Source organism: Tenrec ecaudatus, chromosome 9, assembly GCF_050624435.1.
Source record: "Tenrec ecaudatus isolate mTenEca1 chromosome 9, mTenEca1.hap1, whole genome shotgun sequence".
Lineage (NCBI taxonomy): Eukaryota > Metazoa > Chordata > Mammalia > Afrosoricida > Tenrecidae > Tenrec > Tenrec ecaudatus.
In genome coordinates this window covers 121524961-121548700 of record NC_134538.1, presented here as the reverse complement: position 1 = coordinate 121548700, position 23740 = coordinate 121524961, and the positions used below count along the sequence as shown (strand labels likewise).

The window sequence follows — 23740 nt, the reverse complement described above, 5'->3', positions numbered from 1 at the left end:
TTTTTGTTTCTCAGTAAAATTGCTATTGTTTAAAAAAACTAAAAGCCTAGGAATAATTTATTTTTAAAAGGAAGGAAAACTCTCTACTAACTTTAATGAAGCACTTTCCCTCTTTTTTTTTTCAGAATGAAATGGGCACTGAAAATATGGTTAGTTCCATAGATCCTGAAAAACAAGATTCTCCTCCCCCCAAGCCACCAAGGACCCGCAGGTATTGTGGGTCACGTTTTATTTGAACGGATACTTTTATTCTGTGTTTATGAAAGTTGCAAAATTTGAATATGGCAAAACTTGACTCTTAGCTGCAATAGTTGCCCTCTATAAACTCATTTTTAACACGATGAACACCCTATGCTCTTTTCAGTTGCCTTGTTGAAGGAGATGCTAAGGAAGAAATACTGCAGCCGCCGGAACCTCACCCTGTGCCACCCATCTTGACACCTTCGCCCCCTTCAGCGTTTCCAACAGTCACTACCGTGTGGCAGGACAATGACAGATATCACCCAAAGCCAGTGTTGCACATGGTTTCAACAGAACATCATGCCACAGATCTCAACAGGAACTATAATAAATCACCAGACCTCCCAGGGAAAAATGAACCCACTGTTGAACAGCTAGAGAAAAAATTGGAGCGAAATTTAAGTTTCGAAATTAAGAAGGTCCCACTCCAAGAGGGACCAAAGAGTTTTGAAGGGAACGCACTCTTGAATAGGGGACATGCAATTAAAATTAAACCTGCTACACCTTGTATAACTGATAAGATTGCTAAGCCTCAAGAGCTGAGTTCAGGGGATTTAAAAGTTGGTGAGATTTCTCAGAATTCTTGTGTGGACTACAGTGTCACGCAGTTAAACAAGCATCCCGCTACTCCATCGGAAGAAACACAGGAGAATTCAGACACACCCCCAAGGCCAGACTGTTTGCCTCTTGATGAGAAAGGATTTACAATGTGGTCATTTCATGGACCTGAAAATGCCCTACTTGTGCGTGATTCTTCTGAAGGCAAATCCTCTGATAGCCACTGTCAGGTTATGAAAACTGTGAGTTTAACACCGAGCCCCACAACACAAATTGAATCTCATGATCTTGTGGATCATCCAAACAGTTTGCCTGTGTTCACAGCCCCCCTCAGTTTTACTAATCCCCTTCACTCTGATGACTCAGACGCAGACGAAAGGAACTTGGATGGTGCTTTGACCAAGAATCAAATGAATATTTCTACAGCAAGTGCCACCGTTTCTGCTGCCTCTGGTACTGAAAGCATTTCTACTAGGAAAGTTTTGCCAATGTCCATTGCTAGACATGATACGGCAGGAACGATATATCCAGGTGCTAAAAAAGGTAAAATAATATCTAGTGCCTAAATATTTTTGCTATGTACTGGTCAGTGCCATAAACACTTTACCACTGTCAGTTTGCTATATTTTATTCCACACTACTTTAGAACAACCTACAGTAGAAATTAGGAGTTTTTTAAGATAAATTTTTTTCATACATTTATTACTGTAACTTGATCACATTGCATTATGGATACCATGTTTCAAAAATATTTTCATTGTTGTGAGGGAAAGATTTCTCTCCTTTTTCCTCTGTATTGTAGCTTTAAGTACAGGCGCAGCTTGGAGATGCTGATTCAGTTCCAGACCACAACAATGAAGCAAAAATTCCAGTAGAGGGAGGCACACGAATTTTGTTTGTTTGTTTGCTTGCTTGCTAATGTCCCTAAAAGTTGTGTTTCCACCATACTGTAGTCTATGAAGTATTTGGTAAAATTTGCCTATTATTCAAAATGTGCCATCACTAATAGGACAGCTTCTAAACCAAAAGTATATAACATACATCTGATCATCTAGAGCTCCAAGGAGAAGCAAGGGCCCACCCATTGCTGCCATCGTGCCATTTGGAGTCATGTTGACCCGGTAGGAATAAGTAGAACTGCTTCCTCATAGTGTTTTCCAGGCCGTAAACGGCAGCGTCTTTCTACTGCTGAATGGCTAGTGGGCTCAAACTGCCCAGCGTTCCGTCAGTGCTCTCATGCTTTCCCACGGAACCACCGTGCTCCTCGTCAAGCGAAGGCCGTTATTAGAAAACACCCGTGTAGACTAGGCCATTGGTTCTCAACCTTCCTAATGCTATGACCCTTTAATACAGCTCCTCGTGTTGTGACCCCCAAACATGAAATTATTTTCGTTGCTACTTTCATCACTGTAATTTTGCTACTGCTATGACTTGGGCAACCCCTGTGAAAGGGTAGTTCGACGCCCTTCCTCAAGGGGGTCGTGACCCACAGGTTGAGAACTGCTCTAGTCCTTCAGCGTGAGCCTATCAGAGGTCACGGGGTAGACAGGTGAAGGACACGACAATATCCAGCAGTAGGACCAAAATGATGGGAACACAAGGCAGGGCGTTTGGAGTTTTGATAAGTTGTTGAATATAAAAATGGTAATCTGCTTTGTAAACCTTCACCTAATGGACAGTGAAAGTTTAAAATAAAAAAAGAGGGAGACTCCCAAGAGTGAAGTGGTACAGAGTTTCTGAGAGATTGGATAAATTCTCAAAGTAAACAAACCAGACTGCCCTTGCCAGTTTGTCCTCTCAGTTATGAAATTTTATCACAAGGCCAGGATCGTGGGTCCCTTGCTTTTATTAACCATCTCTTTCCTGTGAAATGTTAAAAACAAGAGAGCAAGAAGTCTGCTGACGGCTCAGACTGCCACTGCTCCTGAAACAAGGCGCTAATTCTTTAGTAGCTCACTTTCATTTGTGCAAGAGAAGGTTCCAGTGTTGATGGTAGGTACAAAAAGATCAGGATGAAACTCAGCACTGTTCATAAGATTTAAGCAGTAAACAAAAATGTTAAAATTTAAATTACGTTTTCATGGCCATTTTATAAGTGGCTGGTATCTCAGATGTGTTTCACAGTGTTACTGCCTTACACAGGGTTAAAGTTAAGAGATGAGTGGGATTTAAAATGTCAAGTAAATAAGACGTATGATACATCACTACAGCAAAAATCATGACAGGAGTTAAGCAGTTCAGTCCATCTGGGAAACAACTGGCTTAAGTCAAATGACAAAGCTTTCCTTTATGGATTCAAAGCCTCATCGGCCAGGCTAGTCAGTCCTTGGCCTACTGCCTGAGGACAGCGTGATTCATGTCTGGAGGGTGTCAAGGAATGTCACGGGAGAGTCGTTTGCACTGTGCAGTGGCAATGAAGCTCAGCCTTCTTTGCTCAGTAAACTCCACGATACTTCTGGAGAACAAGTTGAGGGGCAAGGGCTTCTTACTCAAATTTAACTTTTTGATAACTAGGTTATTTATCCTTGTGACAGGATTTGTAGAATGTCAAGACAGCTCTCATTTTGAATAATGTGTCTAACTTTTATGCATTTTGTGTAGATGTTGATGTCAGTGAAGATTCACCTCCTCCCCTACCTGAGAGAACGCCTGAATCTTTTGTATTAGCAAGTGAACACAGTGAGTGTCTTTCTGCTTTTACGTTTTCTTCTTCCTATGTTAATGATAAACTCTCCACAGCAGAGCTGCTTTTAATCTAGTAGCTATTTAGCTGCACGATTAAGTCCAGTAACGGATTTGCATTGGTATTGACAAGTATTTTTAATTCTTTCTACAACAAAATACTTAGCCGTAGTGGTTTTGGAGGGGACTGCTAAAGGGGCTACTGTAGTTAGGCTAGCTCTGAGAAACCAGTGCAGGACCTTACCAATGCATCTGCATGTTGACGGCTCTTTCCGGGCACTGCAAGTGGCACGTGTTTTATGAAAATGCATTCATTGCTGTACTTGGTTCCAGTGTAGTAAGATGCAGGTTTTGTTGGGTTGTGGCTGGGCATCATCTTAGTGGTATTAAATGGAACACATTGAAGGCCACGAGAGCATCAACTAGAACTGGGAGAATGTGGTCATTGCACATGAATTTCTCTTCCCTCCTCTACTCCAAGAAGGACATAGAAATAGCTTCCAGGTATTTTCAGTGTTTCGTGCTCATTGTGGGTGCTTACTCTTAGCGCCATAGTTTGTTAATAGTTTATTTTTATGTGTTTTAAGGTTGCTAAAGGACTGAAGCTGTGTACAGTTTTAGATGCATATCTGCAAATTGCTGTCAGCTAATAATAACTTGTGATGTTTGATTTAGTTACATTTCAACATAGGAAACTTACAGGATTTTCCTGAAATAATAGAAACCGAAAGAATTTTTATAGAAGTGTTGTTTTTTAGAAAGGTGCAGGGTCTGTTAATGCAAAGAGTTCTTAAGACTTTAAAGATGTTAATTATAATTAAAAAACTTCTTTTTTCTCAGATACATCTCTAAGATCTGAATTAATTAACCTTCAAAGTCAGGAATTGTCTGAGCCCAAATCTGAAGTGAGTCCTTTGGGGGTTGGAACATCTATAGTGTACTGTTTTATTGTGTATGTGCATTTTTTTCTTCTCTCTTATTATCTTGTAGTTGTTTATTATAACTGTCATTTTAAGTCCATTAAATTTAGTTTTCTAAACATACAAATAATTCAGATGGAAAGCCTATATAAAATGTAAGATTTGAAATTTTTATTAAGGGTAACCTGAAAAGCTACTTTTGAAATTTGCAAATTATGCTGTTTTCAGGTTTTTTTAAACAGAAGAATGAAACAGGAGCCACTGTTTCTAAGGCCACAGTATTTTCTTAGGTTTGTCCCCTCGCTGTAATACCAGGCACCGAGTTCTTCCCTTGGTTATTCAGGTCACCTGCAATTTTTTTCCTTAGTGAGGAAACATTTTGTAGCTAAATATTTTAGCCACAGGATATACCATTTTTCTGCAGCATTAATTGTAAAAATATCTTCCCAGCATTTCAACATCTGAAATTAGGGTGTATCTTATTAATTGACATTAAATAATGGTAACTTACTGTTTATGATTTGTCATCAGTAATCTCCTATTTTATGATATACATTGGATAGCTGGCAAAAGGCTGCTTGTATGATGTTCCTTGGTTCAGTAGTTCCTGCTTTCCAGGCTTCCAGCTATCTATAGGGAAAAATAATTACTCCGTTCTTTAATTTCCAATATAAAGCAGCATAACATTTTTTTTAATTAAGGCTAATGAAAAGTATCATTGTTTTCTTCCTGTTTGACACTAAGAATCCTGATACACCTTCCTTGATTTCTTGGTCTGTATACCTATAAGCCAGTACTAAAAGGAGTGTTACTTGTCCATAACAGAAGTGTATATTATAACAGCTGTGAATGTTTTCCTTAGGGCTTGATGACCCCTGGAAATGAAAAATGTGGTGAGTGATTAAAGATTTTCTTTCGGGTATAGAATAGAAATACGTTTCCATAGAATTATTTATTTTATTGTATATGCTACCCAATTATTTGTGTGTTTGTATACACATATACACATACATTCCATGAGTGAAAAATGAAACCTTCTATACCTAGGATGACTTAGAATCCCAGAAACCCACAGTGGGCAGTTCTACTCTGTGTTACAGAGTCGTTCTGAGTCAGAATCAACCCCGTGTCAGTGGGTTTGTTTTGGTTCGGTTCTCTGGTTATCTCTATATGTGAACATCTGTAGGGCAACTCTTATAGAAGCTGAAGTATGGAGTTTAGTTCCTCTTAAGTTAATTAGTGCGACCAGATGGCATTATTGACCTAGAAAATACTCAATTTCCCCTGCCCCCACATAGTATAATATTTAGTTATTTAGTAAGCTAATGGGGGAAAAATTGTTTTAAGATTTTTTTCTTAACATATTTTTCTGCTCATAAAAACACAAACTAGATCCTAACAAAGGGCTTTGAATAAATGCCCCGTAACAATGTAGATGATTGATGTAGGCTGGCTCTTAATAAATAATTCATTTGAAAATTTCTCTTAGAAGTTTTACATTTATTTCTGATGACTGATAAGCTTATATAGTTCTAATTAGTGTTACAATGCCAACTTAGAAGATTTTTCTTCCACATTACTTTTCCAGCCATAGTTTTTTATAAATTAGTGACCTGTGAGCTGCTCATCAAGTGGCTTGTACAGTTCCTTGGATTCATGGATCCATCTGTTGTCTCCGCCCTTGTCCTCCATTCTGCTTCACCTGGCCTCTTCCTCGAGCACACCCTGGAGCCTCCACAGTTGTATTGTCTCCTTGGGAGCTGCTGGAGAATGCCACTCAGTTTGGCAGATTGAATTCCAGGTCTTTATCCAAAGCGAGGGCCTAGCCTTGTCTGGAAATAGAAAGGGTACTAACTAGATTACTGTGAATACTAGCTGAGTTTTTCCAGCACAATTTTTTTAAAATTTCTATACCACCATTTATTCACTGACTTTGGTTACATTTTCATAGTGTGTCCCCTTTCTCATTATTTCCTTTCTGGTTGTTCCATTTCCAGTAATCTACTTTCCCTGCCCCTTTCTCATATATTTGCTTTTGAATATATGGTGACCATTGGGTCTCATATAGATGATTTTTTAAAAATAATTTTATTGGGGGCTTATATTACTCTTACCACAATCCATCCATACATCAATTGTATAAAGCACATTTGTACATTCATTACCTTCTTCATTCTCAAAACATTTGCTCTCCACGTAAGCCCCTGGTATCAGCTCCTCATTTTCCCCCTCCCTCTCCACTCCCCCCTTCCTCATGAACCCTTGATAATTTATAAATTATTATTTTGTCACCCACTTTTCTGCTTTCCATCCCCTAGGGAGGAGGGTATATGTTGATCCTTGTAATCGGTTTTCCCCCCTCTACCCCACCCTCCCTGCACGCTCCTGGTATTGCTACTCAGCACTGGTCCTGAAGGGATCATCCTTCCTAGATTCCCTGTGTTTCAAGTTCCTATCTGTACCAGTGCACATCCTCTGGTGTAGCCGCATTTGTAAGGTAGAATTTAGATCATGATGGTGGGGAGGAAGCATTTAGGAACAAGAGCAAAGTTGTATGTTTCATCGTTGCTACACTGCACCATGACTGACTCTGTAGGGGGATGTCCAGTTGTCCACAGATGGGCTTTGGGTCCCTACCCCTCACTCCCCCTTGTTGACAATGATAGGATTTTTTTGTTCTGATGATGCCTGATACCTGATCCCTTCGACACCTCATGATTGCACAGGCTGGTGTGCTTCTTCCATGTGGGCTTTGTTGCTTCTGAGCTAGATGGCCGCTTGTTTGCCTTCAAGCCTTTAAGACCCCCCCTATGCTATATCTTTTGATAGCCGGGCACCATCAGCTTTGTTCACCACATAAGCTTTACTTATGCACCCATTTGCCTTCAGTGATCCTATTGGGGAGGTGAGCACAAAATGATATGATTTTTTGTTCTTGATGCCTGATGCCTCATCCCTTCGGCACCTTGTAATCACACAGGTTGGTGTGCTTCTTCCATGTGGGCTTTGATACTTCTGAGCTAGTTGGCCGCTTGTTTATCTTCAAGTCTTTAAGACCCCAGATGGTATATCTTTTGAGAGCTGGGCACCATCAGCTTTCTTCACCAAATTTGCTTATGCATCCATTTGTCTTCAGCGATCGTGTCAGGAAGATGATGAGCATCATGGAATGCCAGTTTAATAGAACAAAGTATTCTCTTGCATTGAGGGAGTACTTGAGTGGAGATCCAATGTCCTTCTGCTATCTTAATACTAAACCTATAAATATATGCACATAGATCTATTTTCCCACCCTCATATATAGATATATTTGCATATGTACATGTCTTTATTTAGACCCCTATAAATGCCCTTTGCCTCCTAGTTCTTTCCTCTATTTCCTTTGACTTTCCTCTTGTCCCACTATCATGCTCAGCCTTCATTTGGGCTTCAGTAATTCCTCTCGGCTACATTACCCTTGATCACACCCTACCAGGCCTCCTATACCCTCCTCACCAACAATTTGGATCACTTCTTGTTCACTTGTCTGTGGCTTTGTTAACACCACAACTTTTCCCCCCACCTTCCCCTCTCCCATTTCCCCCTGGAATCATCAGTCCTGTTTTCTCCTCCAGATTGTTCATCCAGCCTTTCTTATTTAGACAGACCTGCGGAGATAATAACGTGCACAAAACAGGACAGAGCAAAACCAAGCAGCAAAAGAAAACAAAACAATGACAACAAAAAGCCAATGACAAAAACAAAATCAAAAACCATCCTACAACAAAACAACAACCAAAAAAGAAAAGTTTCTAGTAAGTTCAAGGACTGTTTGTTGGCCTTTAGGAGTGTTTTCCGGTCAAGTCTGATGGGGTGCAAAGCCCTGGCCCCAAAGTCTATTTTTAGTATTCCCTGGGGACTCTTTGTTGCTCTGTTCCCCTTGCTGTTCTGTTGCACTCCCTTAGTGTTTTCCCTCGGTGTGTGGTGGGATCAGACCGGGCACAATTCCCACACTCCAGTGTTGTCCCCTGTAGGGCTATCTCCAGTGTTGTCCCCTGTAGGGCTATGGATCAGTGAGTAATGTTGTGTCTCATAGTGGGGGCAGGCCATATGGTCATCTCTGTAGATTGGCTGCTCTGAGTGGGAATATCGTCGTCAAGGCGTGGTGGGCCAGGATGTGCTCCACTCTCTTCCTCTCCCTTCATCTGCTCTGATCAGACATGTCCCTCTCCCTGAGCTGCAGCTTCAGTGCTTCCTTTGATATAAATTCTTCTGGGCAGAGGGGCAGCAGTCCACGTAGTTGTGATTGGGGACGGACCCTCAGACCTCTCCACTGGCTCCCTACTCCATGCCGGCATGTTGCATTCACATCTTGCAGCACCGGGTTGAAGTCTGGTCTCTCTTTCCCTGTGGAGATATAAACAATATCCTCCCCTTCAGTGGGTTAGTGCCCTGTTCCCCTGCTACCCATTTCTTTTTTTTATTTTTTACCTCTCCCCGCCCCCTACCACATGTCTGGCCCCTACCATACTACCATACTACCATACTACCTGGGACTCGCCCCAGGAATGTTTGTATATAGTAGCTTTTTCCCTGTGCCCCTTTTGCGTTTTTTTTACGCTTACTTCAATGGACTCATGTGGTACTCATCCTTACTTCACTTAGCATGATTTCCTCCAGTTCTTCCCATGGGGCGATATGCTTCATACGTTCATCACTGCTTTTTAGCGATGTGTAGTACTCCATTGTATGTATGTACCACTCGTCAGTTGCTCGAAATATTGGTTATTTCCAACTCCTTGCAAGTGTGAATTGTGCCGCAATGAACATTTGAGTACAGATGTCTAGTTGTCGTTTGTTTCTTGCCTCTTCTGGGTATATGCCCAGTAGGGGGCTTTCTGGGTCTCATGGTAGCTCGATTTCCATCTGTTTTAGATATTGCCAGATCGAATTCCATAGTGGTTGTGCATACCTACATCCCTACAGTCCCACCAGCAGTGTATGAGAATTCCTGTCTCCCCACAGCCCCTCCAACACTTGTTGCTTTCTGATTTTTTGAATTGGGCTATCTTTGAGGGTGTTAGGTGGTTTTTTGTTGTTTTTATTTGCATTTCTTGTATGTCTAAAGATTGGGAACATTTTTCTCATCTTTATTGGCCATTCAGATTTCTGCTCTTGTGAAACTTCTGTTTAGGTCCTTTGCCCACTCTCAGCGGGCAATTAGTTTTTTTCTTTTTGGAAGCTAGAAGAGTATTGTAGATTTTAGTAATAAGGCCTTTGTCTGATGTGTCATTGCTGAAGATGTTTTCCCAGTCCGTGGTGGACTCTCTTATTACTGTCTTGGTGAATTCTTTTGATGTACACAGATGTTTTATCTTTAGTATGTCCCACTTGTCAGTTTGTGCCTCCTCTGTGTCTATGTCCTTCCGTATTTCTGATAGCCCATGTATGCCCTGCGCCAAGGTTCTCATGTTTGTCCCAATTCCTTCATTGATGGCCCTGATAGTTTGGAGGTTTACTTCAAGTTCTGTGATCCACCTTGAGTTTATCCTTGTGCATGGAGTGAGATTAGGGTCTTGCCTCATGTTTCTGCAGGCAGATAGGCACTTTTCCCAGTGCCACTTGTTAAAGAGGATATCTGCTTCCCATTGGATATTTTTTGGGCCCTTATCAAAGATCAGTTGTCTGTATGCTGATGATTTTATTTGTGGGTTTTCAATTCTTTTCCATTGGTCTGAGTATCTTTCATTATGCCAATACCATGCGATTTTGACACATGTGCTTGTATAGTATGTGCTAAAGTCAGGTAAAGCAAGCCCTCCCACTGTATTCTGGGCTTCTTCCCTCTCCGTATGAAGTTGGTAATCAGTTTTTCCATTTCTTTGAAGAAAGGTGAGTTTAATTGTATCGGGATTGCATTAAACTTACATAGTGCCTTGGGCAGAACTGACATCTTTAGTATATTGAGCCTTCCAATCCACGAGCATGGGATATTCTTCTATTTTTTGAGGTCACTCTTGGTTTCTTATTATAGTGTTCTGTAATAGTGTTCTGTAGTTTTCCTCATATAGATCTTTTAGTCAGGTATATCCCTAGATATTTCAATTTGTGTTTGGCTGTTGTGAAGGGTGCCACCTCTTTGATCTCCTCTTCTGTGGTCTTATCCGATGTGTATAGCAATCTGATGGACTTCTGTTTATTGATCTTGTATTCTGACACTCTGCCAAACTCCTCTATTGCTGCCAGTATTCTCTTGTGGAGTTTTTGGGATTTTCCTTATGTGAAATCATATCATCTGCAAATAATGATAGTTTCACCTCTTCCTTCCCCAGATGAATGCTTTGATGTCTTTTCTTTGCCTTATGCTGTTATCTAAAACCTCCAGCATGATGTTAAATAAGAGTAGTGACAAGGGGCATCCTTGTCTGGTCTCCTTTTTCAGTGAGATTGTGTTAGTCTTTTCTCCTTTGACTACCACTCTGGGTGTTGTTTTTTCATATAGTTTGTATTGCCTTGAGGAATTTTCCTTCCATTTCTATCTTCTCAAGTGTCATAAAGAGGAATTGGTTTTGAATGTTGTCGAATGCTTTTTCTGCATCTATCGATATTATCAAGTGGTTCTTTCTTATACTTTTTCATGTCATGATCATGGTATCTCCCCTGCCAGGTAAGTATGGCAGTTTTTCATGTCAATGTAGCGAATTATACTAATGGTCTTTCAGATGTTGAACCATTCTGGTATGAATCCCGCTTGGTTGTGGTGAATTATTTGTTTTTTATGCTTTTGTATTCTATTGGCCAGTATTTTGTTAAGGATTTTTGCATCAGTGTTCATTAGGGATATTGGTCTGTAGTTATCGATTCTTGTGGGATCCTTGTCCGGTTTTGGTATCAGAGTTATACTAGCTTCATAGAAGGAGTTCGCTGTCTTTTTCTATGTTCTGAAAGAGTTTGTGTAGGATTGGTGTTAGTTCTTACCTAAATGCTTGGTAGAATTCTCCAGTGAAGGGGATTTTTTGGATGGCAATCCTTGAGAACCTAGCCTATTTCTTCTATTGCTGTGGGTCTGTTGAGATTCTTGATATCCATCGAGGATAGTCTAGGGAGGGATTGTTTTTCCAAGAATTTGTCCATGTCTTCCAAGTTGTTGAATTCACTGGAGTACAGTCCTATGTAGTACTGTGTAATTATTCTTTTGATTTCATTAGGGTCTGTTGTAATGTCCCCACTTTCATCCCTTATTCTTGCTATTGGAATTTGTTCCATCCTTTCTTTGGTTAGGTTTGCCAGTGGTCTGTCGATTCTGTTTATCCTTTCAAAGAACCAACTTTTAACAGTAGTAACTTTCCGTAGTTATCTTATTTTCCCTCCCCTGAATCTCAGCCCTGATTTTTATTATTTATTTTCTTTTGCCATTAGTAGGGTTGTCTTGCTGACTTCCAGCACATTTTTAATGCAGTTTTTGTGGTAAAATTGGGTGCCTTTGCTGATATTTCGGTTAGCTTATACTCAAGTATATACGGTAATCTAGTTATTACCCTTTCTAGTTCTCTTGAATTTACTAATTTTCTTCTGAAATCAGCAATCTTTGTCAGTATAAAACACCTATTTTAGATGAGAAAATCAAGGCCTCTACTCCCTAGAAGCTGGCCTGAGGTGCCTCACTGCCAAGAGCTGAACCCTGATCCTCTTCTTCTGTGTCCCCACTGTGTACTCTGTTTTTCTTGAAAAATTATCACAATTATATTAACTAGTTTATTATCACACTGTTAATTAGACCAGGGATGGGCAAACTATAATCCACAGAGAAAACCCTGCCCTTGGTCCATTTTCGTTTTCACCATGAGCAAAGAATATTTTTTTGTGCATTTTGAAAATCAATGATTATGTAACAGACCCCATATTTGACAGTAAAACTTAAAAATATATATTGTGTATCCCATCATAGCTTTTAAAAAAATAGCTATTGGATCCCTGATGACACAGTGATCGTGCACTCAGGTGAAACGTGGAGGTCAGTGGTTGAAACCGAGACGCCCTCACCTATGCTGTGGTGAAAGATGTGCTCGGCAGCTTCTGTACAAGTGATCACCGTCTGGCTCTGGGCACTTTCACTTGCTTTACCATCAAGGGTCACTGTGTGTCCGGGAACTGACTAAACGGCCATGGGTTCTGTGGTGTTTTTTTCCCAGCTCTTCCTGGAAAGGGATTGCTGGTTCCTAACTAGGCTATTACAAGCGCTTTGAGCGCACCGGCTATCTTTGGCTTGATTTCTATTCCGTAGCCATATAGGTTCCATACAAGGTATAAGGGACTTGATAAGAGGTTTTGAAAGAGTGCATGGATCATGGAAGAATTACAAAAGACAAAACAACATTCTAAACTCTAAATGTATTAGGGCACCACTAAAGAATTCATTCCTATTTCAAATATAAAAAGTTAACAAGAGTGCTAGGGTAGGAATGGATGAAAACCAAACCAGATTGGTTGCCAGGGACTCAGTTCTGACTTTATATCAACCCTACTGGGCAGAGTAAAATTGCTGTACAAGGATTTCAAGACTGTAAGCTTCCTGGAATTAGACTGCCACATTTGTCTCCTATGGAGCCACTGGTGGGTTCAAACCACTGACCTTTCAGTTAGCAACCCGGCGCTTACCTGTTGAGCCACCAGAACATCTTAGGAATAGATAGAAGCCTGTCAAAGAATCAACTGCATTTAGGTAGCAATAATTAATTAGGAACTTATTTGTCATTGATTGAAATTTGACATCTCTGTTTGTAATTATCTTAGAGCACATGTATAGCTACATATACAATTACTTCAAGACAATATAATATGCCTTGATCTAAGTTTATTACACAGATTTCCCAAACTGTGAACCCTTTCATACGGCAAGTAGGGTAGAGCAAAAAAGCAATTAAGCAATTATCATATGTTTATATGGGAAAGAAAATTTGAGCTTTCCCAGACCCCTAAAATAACCTATCAAATTAAATCAAATAGCACATACAACCTACATTAACTTGGCGGGGGGTGGTAGGGAAGGGAGGAGGAAGGCAGGTGCTTAAAATTTTTCACAGAAAATTTCCATTATCTTGAATGTCCGTTTCTTCATAAACGTTGTGAAGCCCCTTTCTGTGGTGTGCGCTGCTGAGGCAGGAGGCTGAGTGTGGTCCCAGGCAGGAACGTGGTGACACCAGTCATGCTGCTCAGGAGTGCTGCCTCTTCAACAGTCGGCTGCAGAACTCGGAATACTAGTTTTCACTCCCACCCCCTAGAAAAGAGGGCAACATCCTTTCCGGATTTCTTTCATGTAGCAGAAACATGTCCTAATGGAGGGCTTTCATAAAAATGAAGTGGTTTGAAGTGAACTTGGTGTGCTTGTACAAAAGCGAAGACAACAAGATTGTTCACATTGCAAAACCACTGCAGGCTTTTAGGTGCCCTTCCGAGCACTCACGTGACTCCTGAGCTTGATGTCCGAGGGCAGTCACTGTGTTTGTAACTCATTTCCCACATTAAGTCATTTAAAGTGTCCTGTGCGTGGTGCTGGGCAAGATAAATGCTGTAAATGATGATTCACAAGGTCTTTGTTTTACGTTTTAGGTCATTCAGCAGGAGGTGTTCACACAGAGACTTTGAGTGACAAAGATAAAGTATCAGAAAGTCCCACTGAAGCCACAGATATTGGTAATTTTAATATATAATTAAAAACTTTTAAGTAGCAAATGCTGACAAGAATGAGAAAAGGTCATAACAGAATTTCCCTAGAGCAAAGTTGACCAGACTTTGTTTTATAATTTTGGTACTAAAATGAGACTTAACAAAATTAAAACAGCTAAAATAAAGTACCTTGGAATTAATCATGAAATAAATTATTTCTCTTTTTTTTTAATTCTTCTGTTTTACCTTGAGACGAAAACTTGTTAGTTGCTGTTGGAATAGGAAATATAAAAAACTGCAATACATGACCAAAATATTTTATTTGTGTAAAATAGCTTAGATCTTTTTCTAACATTGTGACAAAATTTATTTTTCACTTATTTTTCCCAATAGTTTTATTGGAACATAATTTACATATCATACAATTCAATATTTCAGTCATTCAGTCATATCAAGAAGAATCATACAATCATTACCACATCAATTTTAGAACACACGCTCACCCCTGGTTAAATTGCCTTTAAAATGAATTGTGCAGAACAATAAAATAAAAGGAATTGTGCACTCACAATCAGCTCTAGTGCTCCCTCCCCCTTCCGTTTTCACTCCAGAAGCCCTGTTTCTCTTCCTGTCACCCACGCAGCCACTCCTGCCTCCTCTGTAAACCCTTTATTCCGTTATCGTTAAGAGGCAGTCTCTCCTGTGCTTCACAGCTGGGAACCTGACAGAAACCATAAAATCAAACTCAGGTAGTAAAGATAAAACAATATAAAGATAAACAATACAAATAATGAGTAAGCAGGAAGGAAAAAGACCCTCATGACATTCAGAATGCCAGAGAAGAGATTTCTGTCGTGGAACATGTAAGAGATTCTTGCACCCAGAAGAAATTCAGGTCGGGTTTTTAGCGAGGTAAACTGGACAAGTATTGAGTTTGATCCAGCATAATCAAGGTTACAGTGATCTCTGCCAGATAGGAAGGCTGTTTGAGACTTGCCTGTGGCTAGAGTGATCTGCCAGGGGCTCAGTCTGACTAGAGGCGTTTGGGGATCCCACTGTCTTCCATAGTCTTCCACAAATTAGGCGTTCATAGTATTAGCTCTGATATGTTTCTCTTTGCCATATTCGAATTGTATAACTGTTGTCTTTAGATCACAGAAGCTTAGTATAATTTTTTTATTAAAGAAGCTATTTCAATTTCCCAAACAAATTTACATTGGCTCTTGAGCTAAGAATAATTTGAGTTTTCTTTGGTTTAAATCCTAAATTCCCATGTGAAAATTTATTTACTCCTAAAAGTGAAGATGTTGAGATAGGAATTTGGTAGCTTCGTTATTTGCTGACCACTGTGGTAATAATGTCTTTTAGAAGAATTAATATTCGGCTAGTCCCATGGAGTTTGTGATCGATGATGTCACAGATGTCTAACTCTTCCATGATGCTATTTGGCTCCACCCCCCCTCCGCCCCTCCGCACGCCTCTCTTGAATATGTTCCTGCAGGTTCCTGAGTTCTGCAGTGCCCCACAGAAACCCATGAAAATTTAAGGAAATAATACCCAAATATAATACTCTCGTCTCCACTCCTAGACTATCTCTTACTTATACACATCTGACCTGGGTCCCTGGGAGAATGACTCCAATAGACATTAGTCTCCTCCTAAACCAAGTCAGCCAGTCCTTTCCCCAGATCACTCCAGAAGCCGCTTTTCTCCTCTCAGAGCACATCATTCTTTACATTCACTACAAGCACAGGAATCAAAATAACCATTAAACAAAGAATGTGGCCTGATTCACACCCTCTACTAAGGTCAGGTCTTAATTCCATCCTACCCGTTTGTTAGCAGATAATGCTCTTCAAAAGGGCATAATAGCCACAGGCTGTAAAGCCCAGAATTGTATCACATAAGGGATTATGGCTGAAAGAGGGCTGTGTTAATTGACTATAACTCAAAACACTTACCAGTTATTGTGTTATTTTGACTCTAGGTTTTGGTAATCGCTGTGGAAAGCCCAAAGGACCAAGAGATCCACCTTCAGAATGGACCTGATTCAGGGAGTTAGGAGGCATGTTAAATTCTACTGGAAAATTCAAGTGCCACTGAAAGCCAGATTAGTACTCCATCTGAGAAATGTGGGACTAACAGCAGCGCAGACTGTTACAAGTTTTTGCGGGAACGATCTACCTGCCTATACTACAATTAGGAAAAAGTATTACATATGGTTTATTTTGTAACTTCAAGTATTATTGCCTTAATGTCTCTTAACCCTGTTACACGCTGCTTGTAGACTTGTTAATATAGTAATACTTTTATGATAAATTGAGTGTAAGACTACTCTTTTGCTAATGGTTTATCAAGTATGCATTATTTTGTATTTGTACAGGGCAAGTAGATATATCATTTGATAAAGTTGCAGTTATATTATTAACAGAAGATGTAAGAAATTTCTGCATGGTCTAAATCTTTGTGTACCTTATTTGTAAATTATTCGCCCTGAAATTTTAGAAAATAGTTTCTGAATTTAAAATTGCTGGATTCATGCAGCCAGCATTGCAGGTTATCAGAGATCAAAGATTGTAATAATAATACATTTTGTAAATTGTAAGCAAAAGGTTATTTTTATATTATATACTGTCTTAAGTGTCCACCGTTTGTTTTCACGTAGTCATGGAGATTCAGTAAGTGCCTTGGAACAATATTGAATTCTCTTAGCTTGTGTGTGTTACTTTAATATTTGAACGCAACGGGGTTAGAAGATGATCGGAAATATATGTGTTTCAGGATATTTGACCTGCCATTAAAAAAACAAACCATTTTACAGTGCCTATCTGTTGCCTTGGGTTTTCATTGCTCAATTTTAGGAAGTTGGACCTAATGCTGCCAGCCTTCCAGCTGGGTTAGTCTTAATTTTTAAACTGCTGACATGAGTGGAACTTAATCTTTTACTTCAGGAATAGGGAGCGCCTTCTTCCTTATGACTTTGCAAGTCTAAATACTTTATCCTTGAGTCAACCTGAAGCAGTCTTCTTATCGTTCTCATTGTTAGTTGCCAGGATTTTAGTGGAACACCAAGCAGAAATGAAGCTGGGAAAAAGACTGGTTTCTTCCCATTGCACATCTGGCACTTAGGCTCTGCTAAACACACAGTCTGAGTATAAACTCCACTGAGAGAGGTTGATGCAGCCACTCTCGCGGTGTCTTCTCTCTGTCTACGAACAGTGACCAACACTTAGGCTCTGCTAAACACAGTCTGAGTGTAAACCCCACTGAGAGAGGTTGATGCAGCGACTCTCGTGGTGTCTTCTCTCTGTCTACGAACAGTGACGAACATTAGTTCAGAGTGAAGTGGAATAAACAAATACATTAGTAAAAAGGAAGATGGTTATGAACAACCTGCTATAATTCTGCATTAACTTTTTAAGCTAAATGGTCTTTGTTAATTCCTTAGCATTTCAGTTTTCTCATATATTTGGTCTTAGATATGGAAATGAAAATTCAGTAGACCCTTGACATTCACAAGACATACTTTATTATTTTTAAAATCATTTTATTGGGGGCTCCTTCAGCTCTTATAACATTCCATATATCACTTGTATCAAGCATATTTGTATCTATGTTGCCATAATCATTTTCTAAACATTTACTCTTTGGACCCTTGGTATCAGCTCCTCTTTTTTCCCTCCCTCCCCTCCTCATTACCCCTTTATTATTTTCATACCTTACACTGACCGCTGTCTCCCTTCACCCATGTTTCTGTTATTCGTGCCTCTTGGGTTGAGGGAGGTTATGTGTCAATCATTGTGATCGGTTCCCCCTCTCTCCCCTCCTCCCCCTACCTACCGGTATCGCTACTCCCATTGTTGTACCTGAGGTGTTTATCTGACCTGGATTTCGTGTGCCATGAGCTCTTTTCTGTACCAGTGTACATGCTGTGGTTTAGCCAAAACTGAAAGGCAGGACTGGGGTTATGATAGTGGGGGTAGGGTGGGTGAGGGGTGAGGAAGCCTCATAGAACCAGAGGAATATTTGTGTTTTTCATTGGCCCTTTGTTTAACTTCAAGCCTATAGGACCCCAGACACTATATCTTTTGATAGTCAGGTACCAGGAGGTGAGCATCACAGAATGGCAGGTTGTTAAAGTGTTACTGCATTGTGGGAGGGCTTGAGAGGCCCAAAATCCATCCACTTCTTCAGTGTATTTCCATATAAATATACATACATAGGCCAATGCCTCTATTTTTATTAATATATTTACATAAGTGCACACCTACGTTTATTCCTGTATCCATAGTTTTGCTACCTAGATCTTTCCTCCGTTTCCTTTTTTCTTTCTCCTGCGCCACCATCATGCTCACCCTTCTGCCTCTTAGTCATTCCTCTCAGCTATATTGTTGCTCCAACACCACCGGAATCTCTAACACCAACACGTCCTCCTCGCTGTTGCTTTTTATTTCCCTAGTTATTCCCTTATCTGTGGTGCTGTTTGCTTACCACTCCTTTCCCCTGCCTCCTCTTTCCCACAAGTCCCTCTGGAACTGTCAGTCCTGATGCTTTATCCTCGGGCTTGCTTCCCATGCCTATTTTCCATAGGTAGGCTAAACAACATTAATGGAGACAAAAGAAATGATTGAATTAAAAGTCAAAACAATTAAAAAGCATATGTAATTCCAGGTCTGTCCGCTAACCTTTATGCACCAGACATACTTTAATAGCATATCATTTTCAAATAAACTGTAAACAATCAAAAGAGTTGAAACTGCTTAATTCTTGAATTTGAAGGGTCAACTGCACATGTTTGTCTTCGTATCTTCTTTCCCCCCCCCCCCCACAGGGACTGTTATGCCCCCAGAAAGGACAGGCCACAACTCTTAGGTTGAGTTTACGATGGGAAAATTCCTGCTCCTGTTAAGATGACTATAGGCATAGGGAATCCCAAAGGAGAAATGGAATTTTGTTGAATTTGAGATAACTAGTAAATCTAGACTTCAGGCAGTGAGGTCCTATCTGCAGGTAGCAATACAGATTTGAGCTAGAATTGACTGGAGTATTCGGGCATTTAATTAACACCTTCAGTTTACACACACAAAAAACCCTCAAAGTATCCAGTATCTGTGCATTTTCACACAAAGAATTCATGTTTATTGAAACAATACTACATATTAAAATGGACACCGTGTCCATATTGTGGGGAATAGCATCCCCATCAGGCACCGGATTCATCCTGTGCTCCAGAATTGTATCTCTGTAGTCCAAGTTCCTTTGCATGACCACCAGATCAAAACCAAAAGGCCACGCCCACTGCCATTGAGTCAGTGCCAACTCAGAGTGACTATGCTGACTTAATAGTCTATCCTATAACTCACTAGTTTCTAATAACTATTGCAATGGCTGTACAAAGTTCTGTCGAGTCGGCTAATAAATAAACCATTCCGTTTAAGCTCCATGAGTCAGCAAACCCAACTTCTTGAATTAAGTGTCTCAGGGTACCCTCAGCCCTAGAGCACTCAGCTCCACTCCTGTGGGTCAGCAAGCCCAACTTCCAATTTAGACACCCAGAAGAACCCTACTCCACTAGCCAACCTCCTCTATAGAAAGAAGCACTTGGCTTCACTTGATCTGTGGGTTGGGAAGTCCATCTGTTCCATACTCTAGCTACTGGGTCTGCTGCTTCTCGTCTGATATTGTAGCTGTTCTCTGGATCCAGGAGGTTCACTACACAGGGATCTGCTGTCCAGAGGACATGCTCAACTCCTAGCTCTTGCTGGAAATAAGATCCCTCTTCCTGCTTCTCAGAGGGCTCATTTCATACATGTCAGGCTGGCGCTCCAGGGAAGCCTATTCACAGTTAGAGGTGAATCATATCAGCATCTTCCCTGACCTCAGCAGACCTTCAGGGAAAGAGGGCTTGGCAGGAGTGAGAGACTGGTCAGAGGAGCCACATTAAGTCACGCACTGCCTGTGCAGTGACCCCATCAAGGGTTTCCGAGGCTGTCAGTGTTGACAGACGCAGATAGCCTCATCTTTCTCTCATGCAACTGTTGGTAGATTTGAACCTCCACCCTTGTGCTTAGCCAGCCCAGCACTTACCCAAGAATGCCACCAGCTCTCTGTGTCACCAGAGAGATCTTCCAAAATATTAGCCTGACGTGCCCTTGCTATTTTCTAATGAGGTCTCATTAAAATTCCTTAATGCTTCTTTGTTATGTTTTTTTTCCCAAATCATTTTATTGGGGACTCATACAACTCTTATCACAATCTCTCCATTGTGTCAGACACATTTGTATATTTGTTGCCGTCATCATTCTTAAAACGTGCTTTCTACTTGAGACCTTGGTATCAGCTCTTCATTTTCCCCCACCCTCCTGCCACCCGCCTCACAAACCCTTGATAATTTATAAATTATTATTTTGTCATGCCTTACACTGTCCGATGTCACCCTTCACCCACTTTTCTATTGTCTGTTTCCCAGGGAGGGGGTTATATGTAGATCCTTGTAATCCATTCCCCTTTCTACACCACCCTCCCAGTATCACCGTTCTCACCACTGGTCCTGAGGAGTGCATCTGTCCTGGATTCCCTGTTTCCAGTTCCTATTTGTACCAGTACACATCCTCTGGTCTAGCCGCATTTGTAAGGCAGAATTTAGATCATGATAGTGGGTGGGGAGGAAGCATTTAGGAACTAGAAGAAAGTTGTATGTTTCATCGTTGCTACACTGCACCCTGACTGGTTCATCTTCTCCCCGCGACCCTTCCGTAGGGTGATGTCTAGTCCACAGATGGGTTTTGGGTATCCACTCTGCACTACCCCTCATTCACAATGATAGGATTTTTTTGTACTGATGATACCTGATAACATCCCTTTGACACTTCGTGATCGCACAGTCTGGTGTACTTCCATGTGGCCTTTGTTGCTTCTCAGCTAGATGGCCACTTGTTTATCTTCAAGCCTTTAAGACCCCCAGATACTACATCTTTTGATAGCTGGACACCACCAGCTTTCTTTACCACATTTGCTTATGTATCCACTTTGTCTTCAGCGATTGTGTTGGGAAGGTGGCATTACAGAATGCCGAGTTATTAGAACAAAGTTCTTGCATTGAGGAAGTACTTGAGTAGAGGCCCAATGTCTGCTACCTTAACATATAAATACATGTACAGAGATCCATTTTCCTACTGTTATATATAAATACATATGTACATGCCTGTAATTAGATCTCTATAAATTTCCTTTGCCTCCTACTACTTTCCTCTATTTCCTTTTACTTTCATCTTGTTACACGATCATGTTTGGCCTTCATTTGGGTTTCAGTAATTCCTCTAGGATACATTGCCCTTGATCATGCCCCATCAGGCATCCTATGCCCTCCTCATCATCAATTTTAGATCACTTGTTCCCTTGTCCCTGAGTTTGTTGACAGCCCCCTTCTTTTGCCCCACATCCCCTCTCCCATGTCTCCCAGAACCACGGGTCCCATTGTTTTCTCCTCTAGATTGTTTATCCCATCTCGTATATAGCTAGACATACAGAGACAATAAGCACAAAAACAAGACAGAGCAAAATAAAACTAAAAATTGACAACAAAAAAAAAGCCCGTAAATAGTTTGTATGTTGACCTTGAGGAGTGTTTTCCAGTGGAGTGTGATGGGGTGGCTTGGCCTGGCCCCAAAGTCTATCTTTAGCATTTCCCAGGGACTTCATTCCTTTGCTCCCCTTGCTGCTTTGTTGCACGCTCTACAGTGTTTCACCCCAGCGTGGTGGGGTCCGATACTGTCTGGAATGCATTTTCTTGCCCTTGTTCTGTTAAGCCCTACTCATCTATCAAGACTTGGTTTAAGCGTTAATTCTCCTGCTAAACTTTCATTTTGTCTGACCTTTTACCAAGTCAGTTAACCACTGCCTCCTTGTGCCTGGAACATTCATTATGCTTGCACATTGTCCTTCTCAACTATCCCCATTTGAGAGAAATGGCCATCAAATTTAGAGAAAATGTTGGTATATCGGTATACTCAACAAGCAACTAAATGTACAAAGTTGTATAATTTTCATCAATATTGTCCTGACAGAAGAAAATTCTGTTAATTTAATCCTAGACCATAGCCTATATTAGGTAGCTATTACATAACATAGTTTTGTATTTATATTCCCAACCATCTTTTGATTCAACTTTTATAGTTTTCACTTTAATTCCTCTTGATGATTTAACATACACTTGATGCCAACACAGACTCACACTGAAACTTCACACGGAAGGCTGACATACGTGTCACACATGGCTCCTGGTTGGCTCAGACACCACACACTAATGATGAGTGTATGGAACATTTCCCAACGTGTATGGAAAATGGAATTCAAAGAAATTGGAGTTTGTCAAAAGCCTTTTAAAGTCTCCCTCATATTTTTTAACAATGTAAACTAAAAGGAACTAGTTTTATACTTAACATGAAGAGAAGGCAATAAAAGGAATTATGTTGCATTTTACAGTCAAGCTTTTGAGAGAAATGCAAGTGAAGACTGAAGTCTTATATTGAACCTTGAAGTATGTTCTGATTTTAATGTTTTGTTGAAATTCATCAAAATAAGGCAATTCAGTACTCTTCCTTGCAACCCTTGAGGTCAGGCTAGTGTATCTCAAGGATTAAATGATTGTTCTAAATTTGGGGAACTTCTTGGTGTTTCGTATTTCATCAGAACTTGCCAGCTTCGGATGATGATATTTTGAATATCAAAAATTTAGATTCTATTATTAACTTTCAAGAGAATGAGGTGTGAATTAATTTTTATGTTTTATTATAGTCTCTAATTTGGGCTCTTTGGTACACAGCTCTTAAAGGACAGAAGCTCGCTCATATTTTCATATTGGCAGATGGAGAATTGAAGCTCTAAGAAAGATGTTGGCATAGATCCAGTCAATAAATAACTCTGGCATATTCTGCTTACTGTGCAAAGTGGATCTAGTTTTGAATATTAACTGTTATTTCCTTTGCTACAACCTGTTTCTAATGCTACTTGTCATTTCCATAAAGCTTGGAAAATATGCAAATACTTGATATTTAGTCCATAAGAAATTTAATCTGTGTAAAAGCAGCAGTGCGGGTATCTCAAGGAAATAGGATTCAAGGAGATGTGTTCTAAACCACAACAGATCTGGGCTTTGTTGAATGAGTGGGGGCAGGGGATTCCAAAGATTCCAGCATAGTTCAGAGATAACATGGCATGTGGACTGTTGTCATGCATTAGTGTAATAGCATTTGTGACTTGAGAACTCTTGCCAATATTTTAGAAAGAATATATTCTTTGGTTGCTATAGATCTAAACCCAAATAACTAAGTAGTAAATAGACTGAAAACTAGTTCTAAATTCTTCTTCAAATAGTTTTCCTGATTGAAAAAATATTCAGTAAACAGTTGAATAAATATGGAAATGTTCAGAATATCTATGTGTAGATACTGAAGTAGTATGCCTTCTGAGTTTTACTTATATATATACCTCTAACCTATTGGCATATTTCTTTTAAAAATCATTTTATTGGGGGATCGTACAGCTCTTATCACCATCCATCCATCCATCCATCCATCCATGGTGTCAAGCACATTTGTACATGTGTTGCCATCATCATTCTCAAAACACTTTCTACTTGAGACCTTGATATAAGCTCCCCCTCCCACTTTCTTCCCTCCCTCTTCTCCTCCCCT

The 23740-nt window shown here is 40.2% G+C and overlaps 1 protein-coding gene across 4 annotated transcripts in view; it reads left to right on the top strand.

The window, feature by feature from the left end:
- PTPN12 (protein tyrosine phosphatase non-receptor type 12) overlaps nt 1-16365 on the top strand; it is a 109394-nt gene extending 93029 nt beyond the window's left edge. For 2 of the 4 annotated variants that reach the window (XM_075558495.1, XM_075558494.1), the window contains exons 12-19: nt 126-211; nt 365-1341; nt 3400-3477; nt 4321-4385; nt 5263-5293; nt 8042-8194; nt 13989-14072; nt 16033-16365. In XM_075558495.1, the coding sequence (XP_075414610.1) occupies nt 126-211; nt 365-1341; nt 3400-3477; nt 4321-4385; nt 5263-5293; nt 8042-8194; nt 13989-14072; nt 16033-16094 (1536 nt within the window). In that variant the 3' untranslated portion in view covers nt 16095-16365. The remainder of the gene's footprint in view (nt 1-125; nt 212-364; nt 1342-3399; nt 3478-4320; nt 4386-5262; nt 5294-8041; nt 8195-13988; nt 14073-16032) is intronic. The other 2 variants (XM_075558497.1, XM_075558496.1) reach the window with 1 other exon arrangement.
- The last annotated feature ends 7375 nt before the right edge of the window (nt 16366-23740 follow it).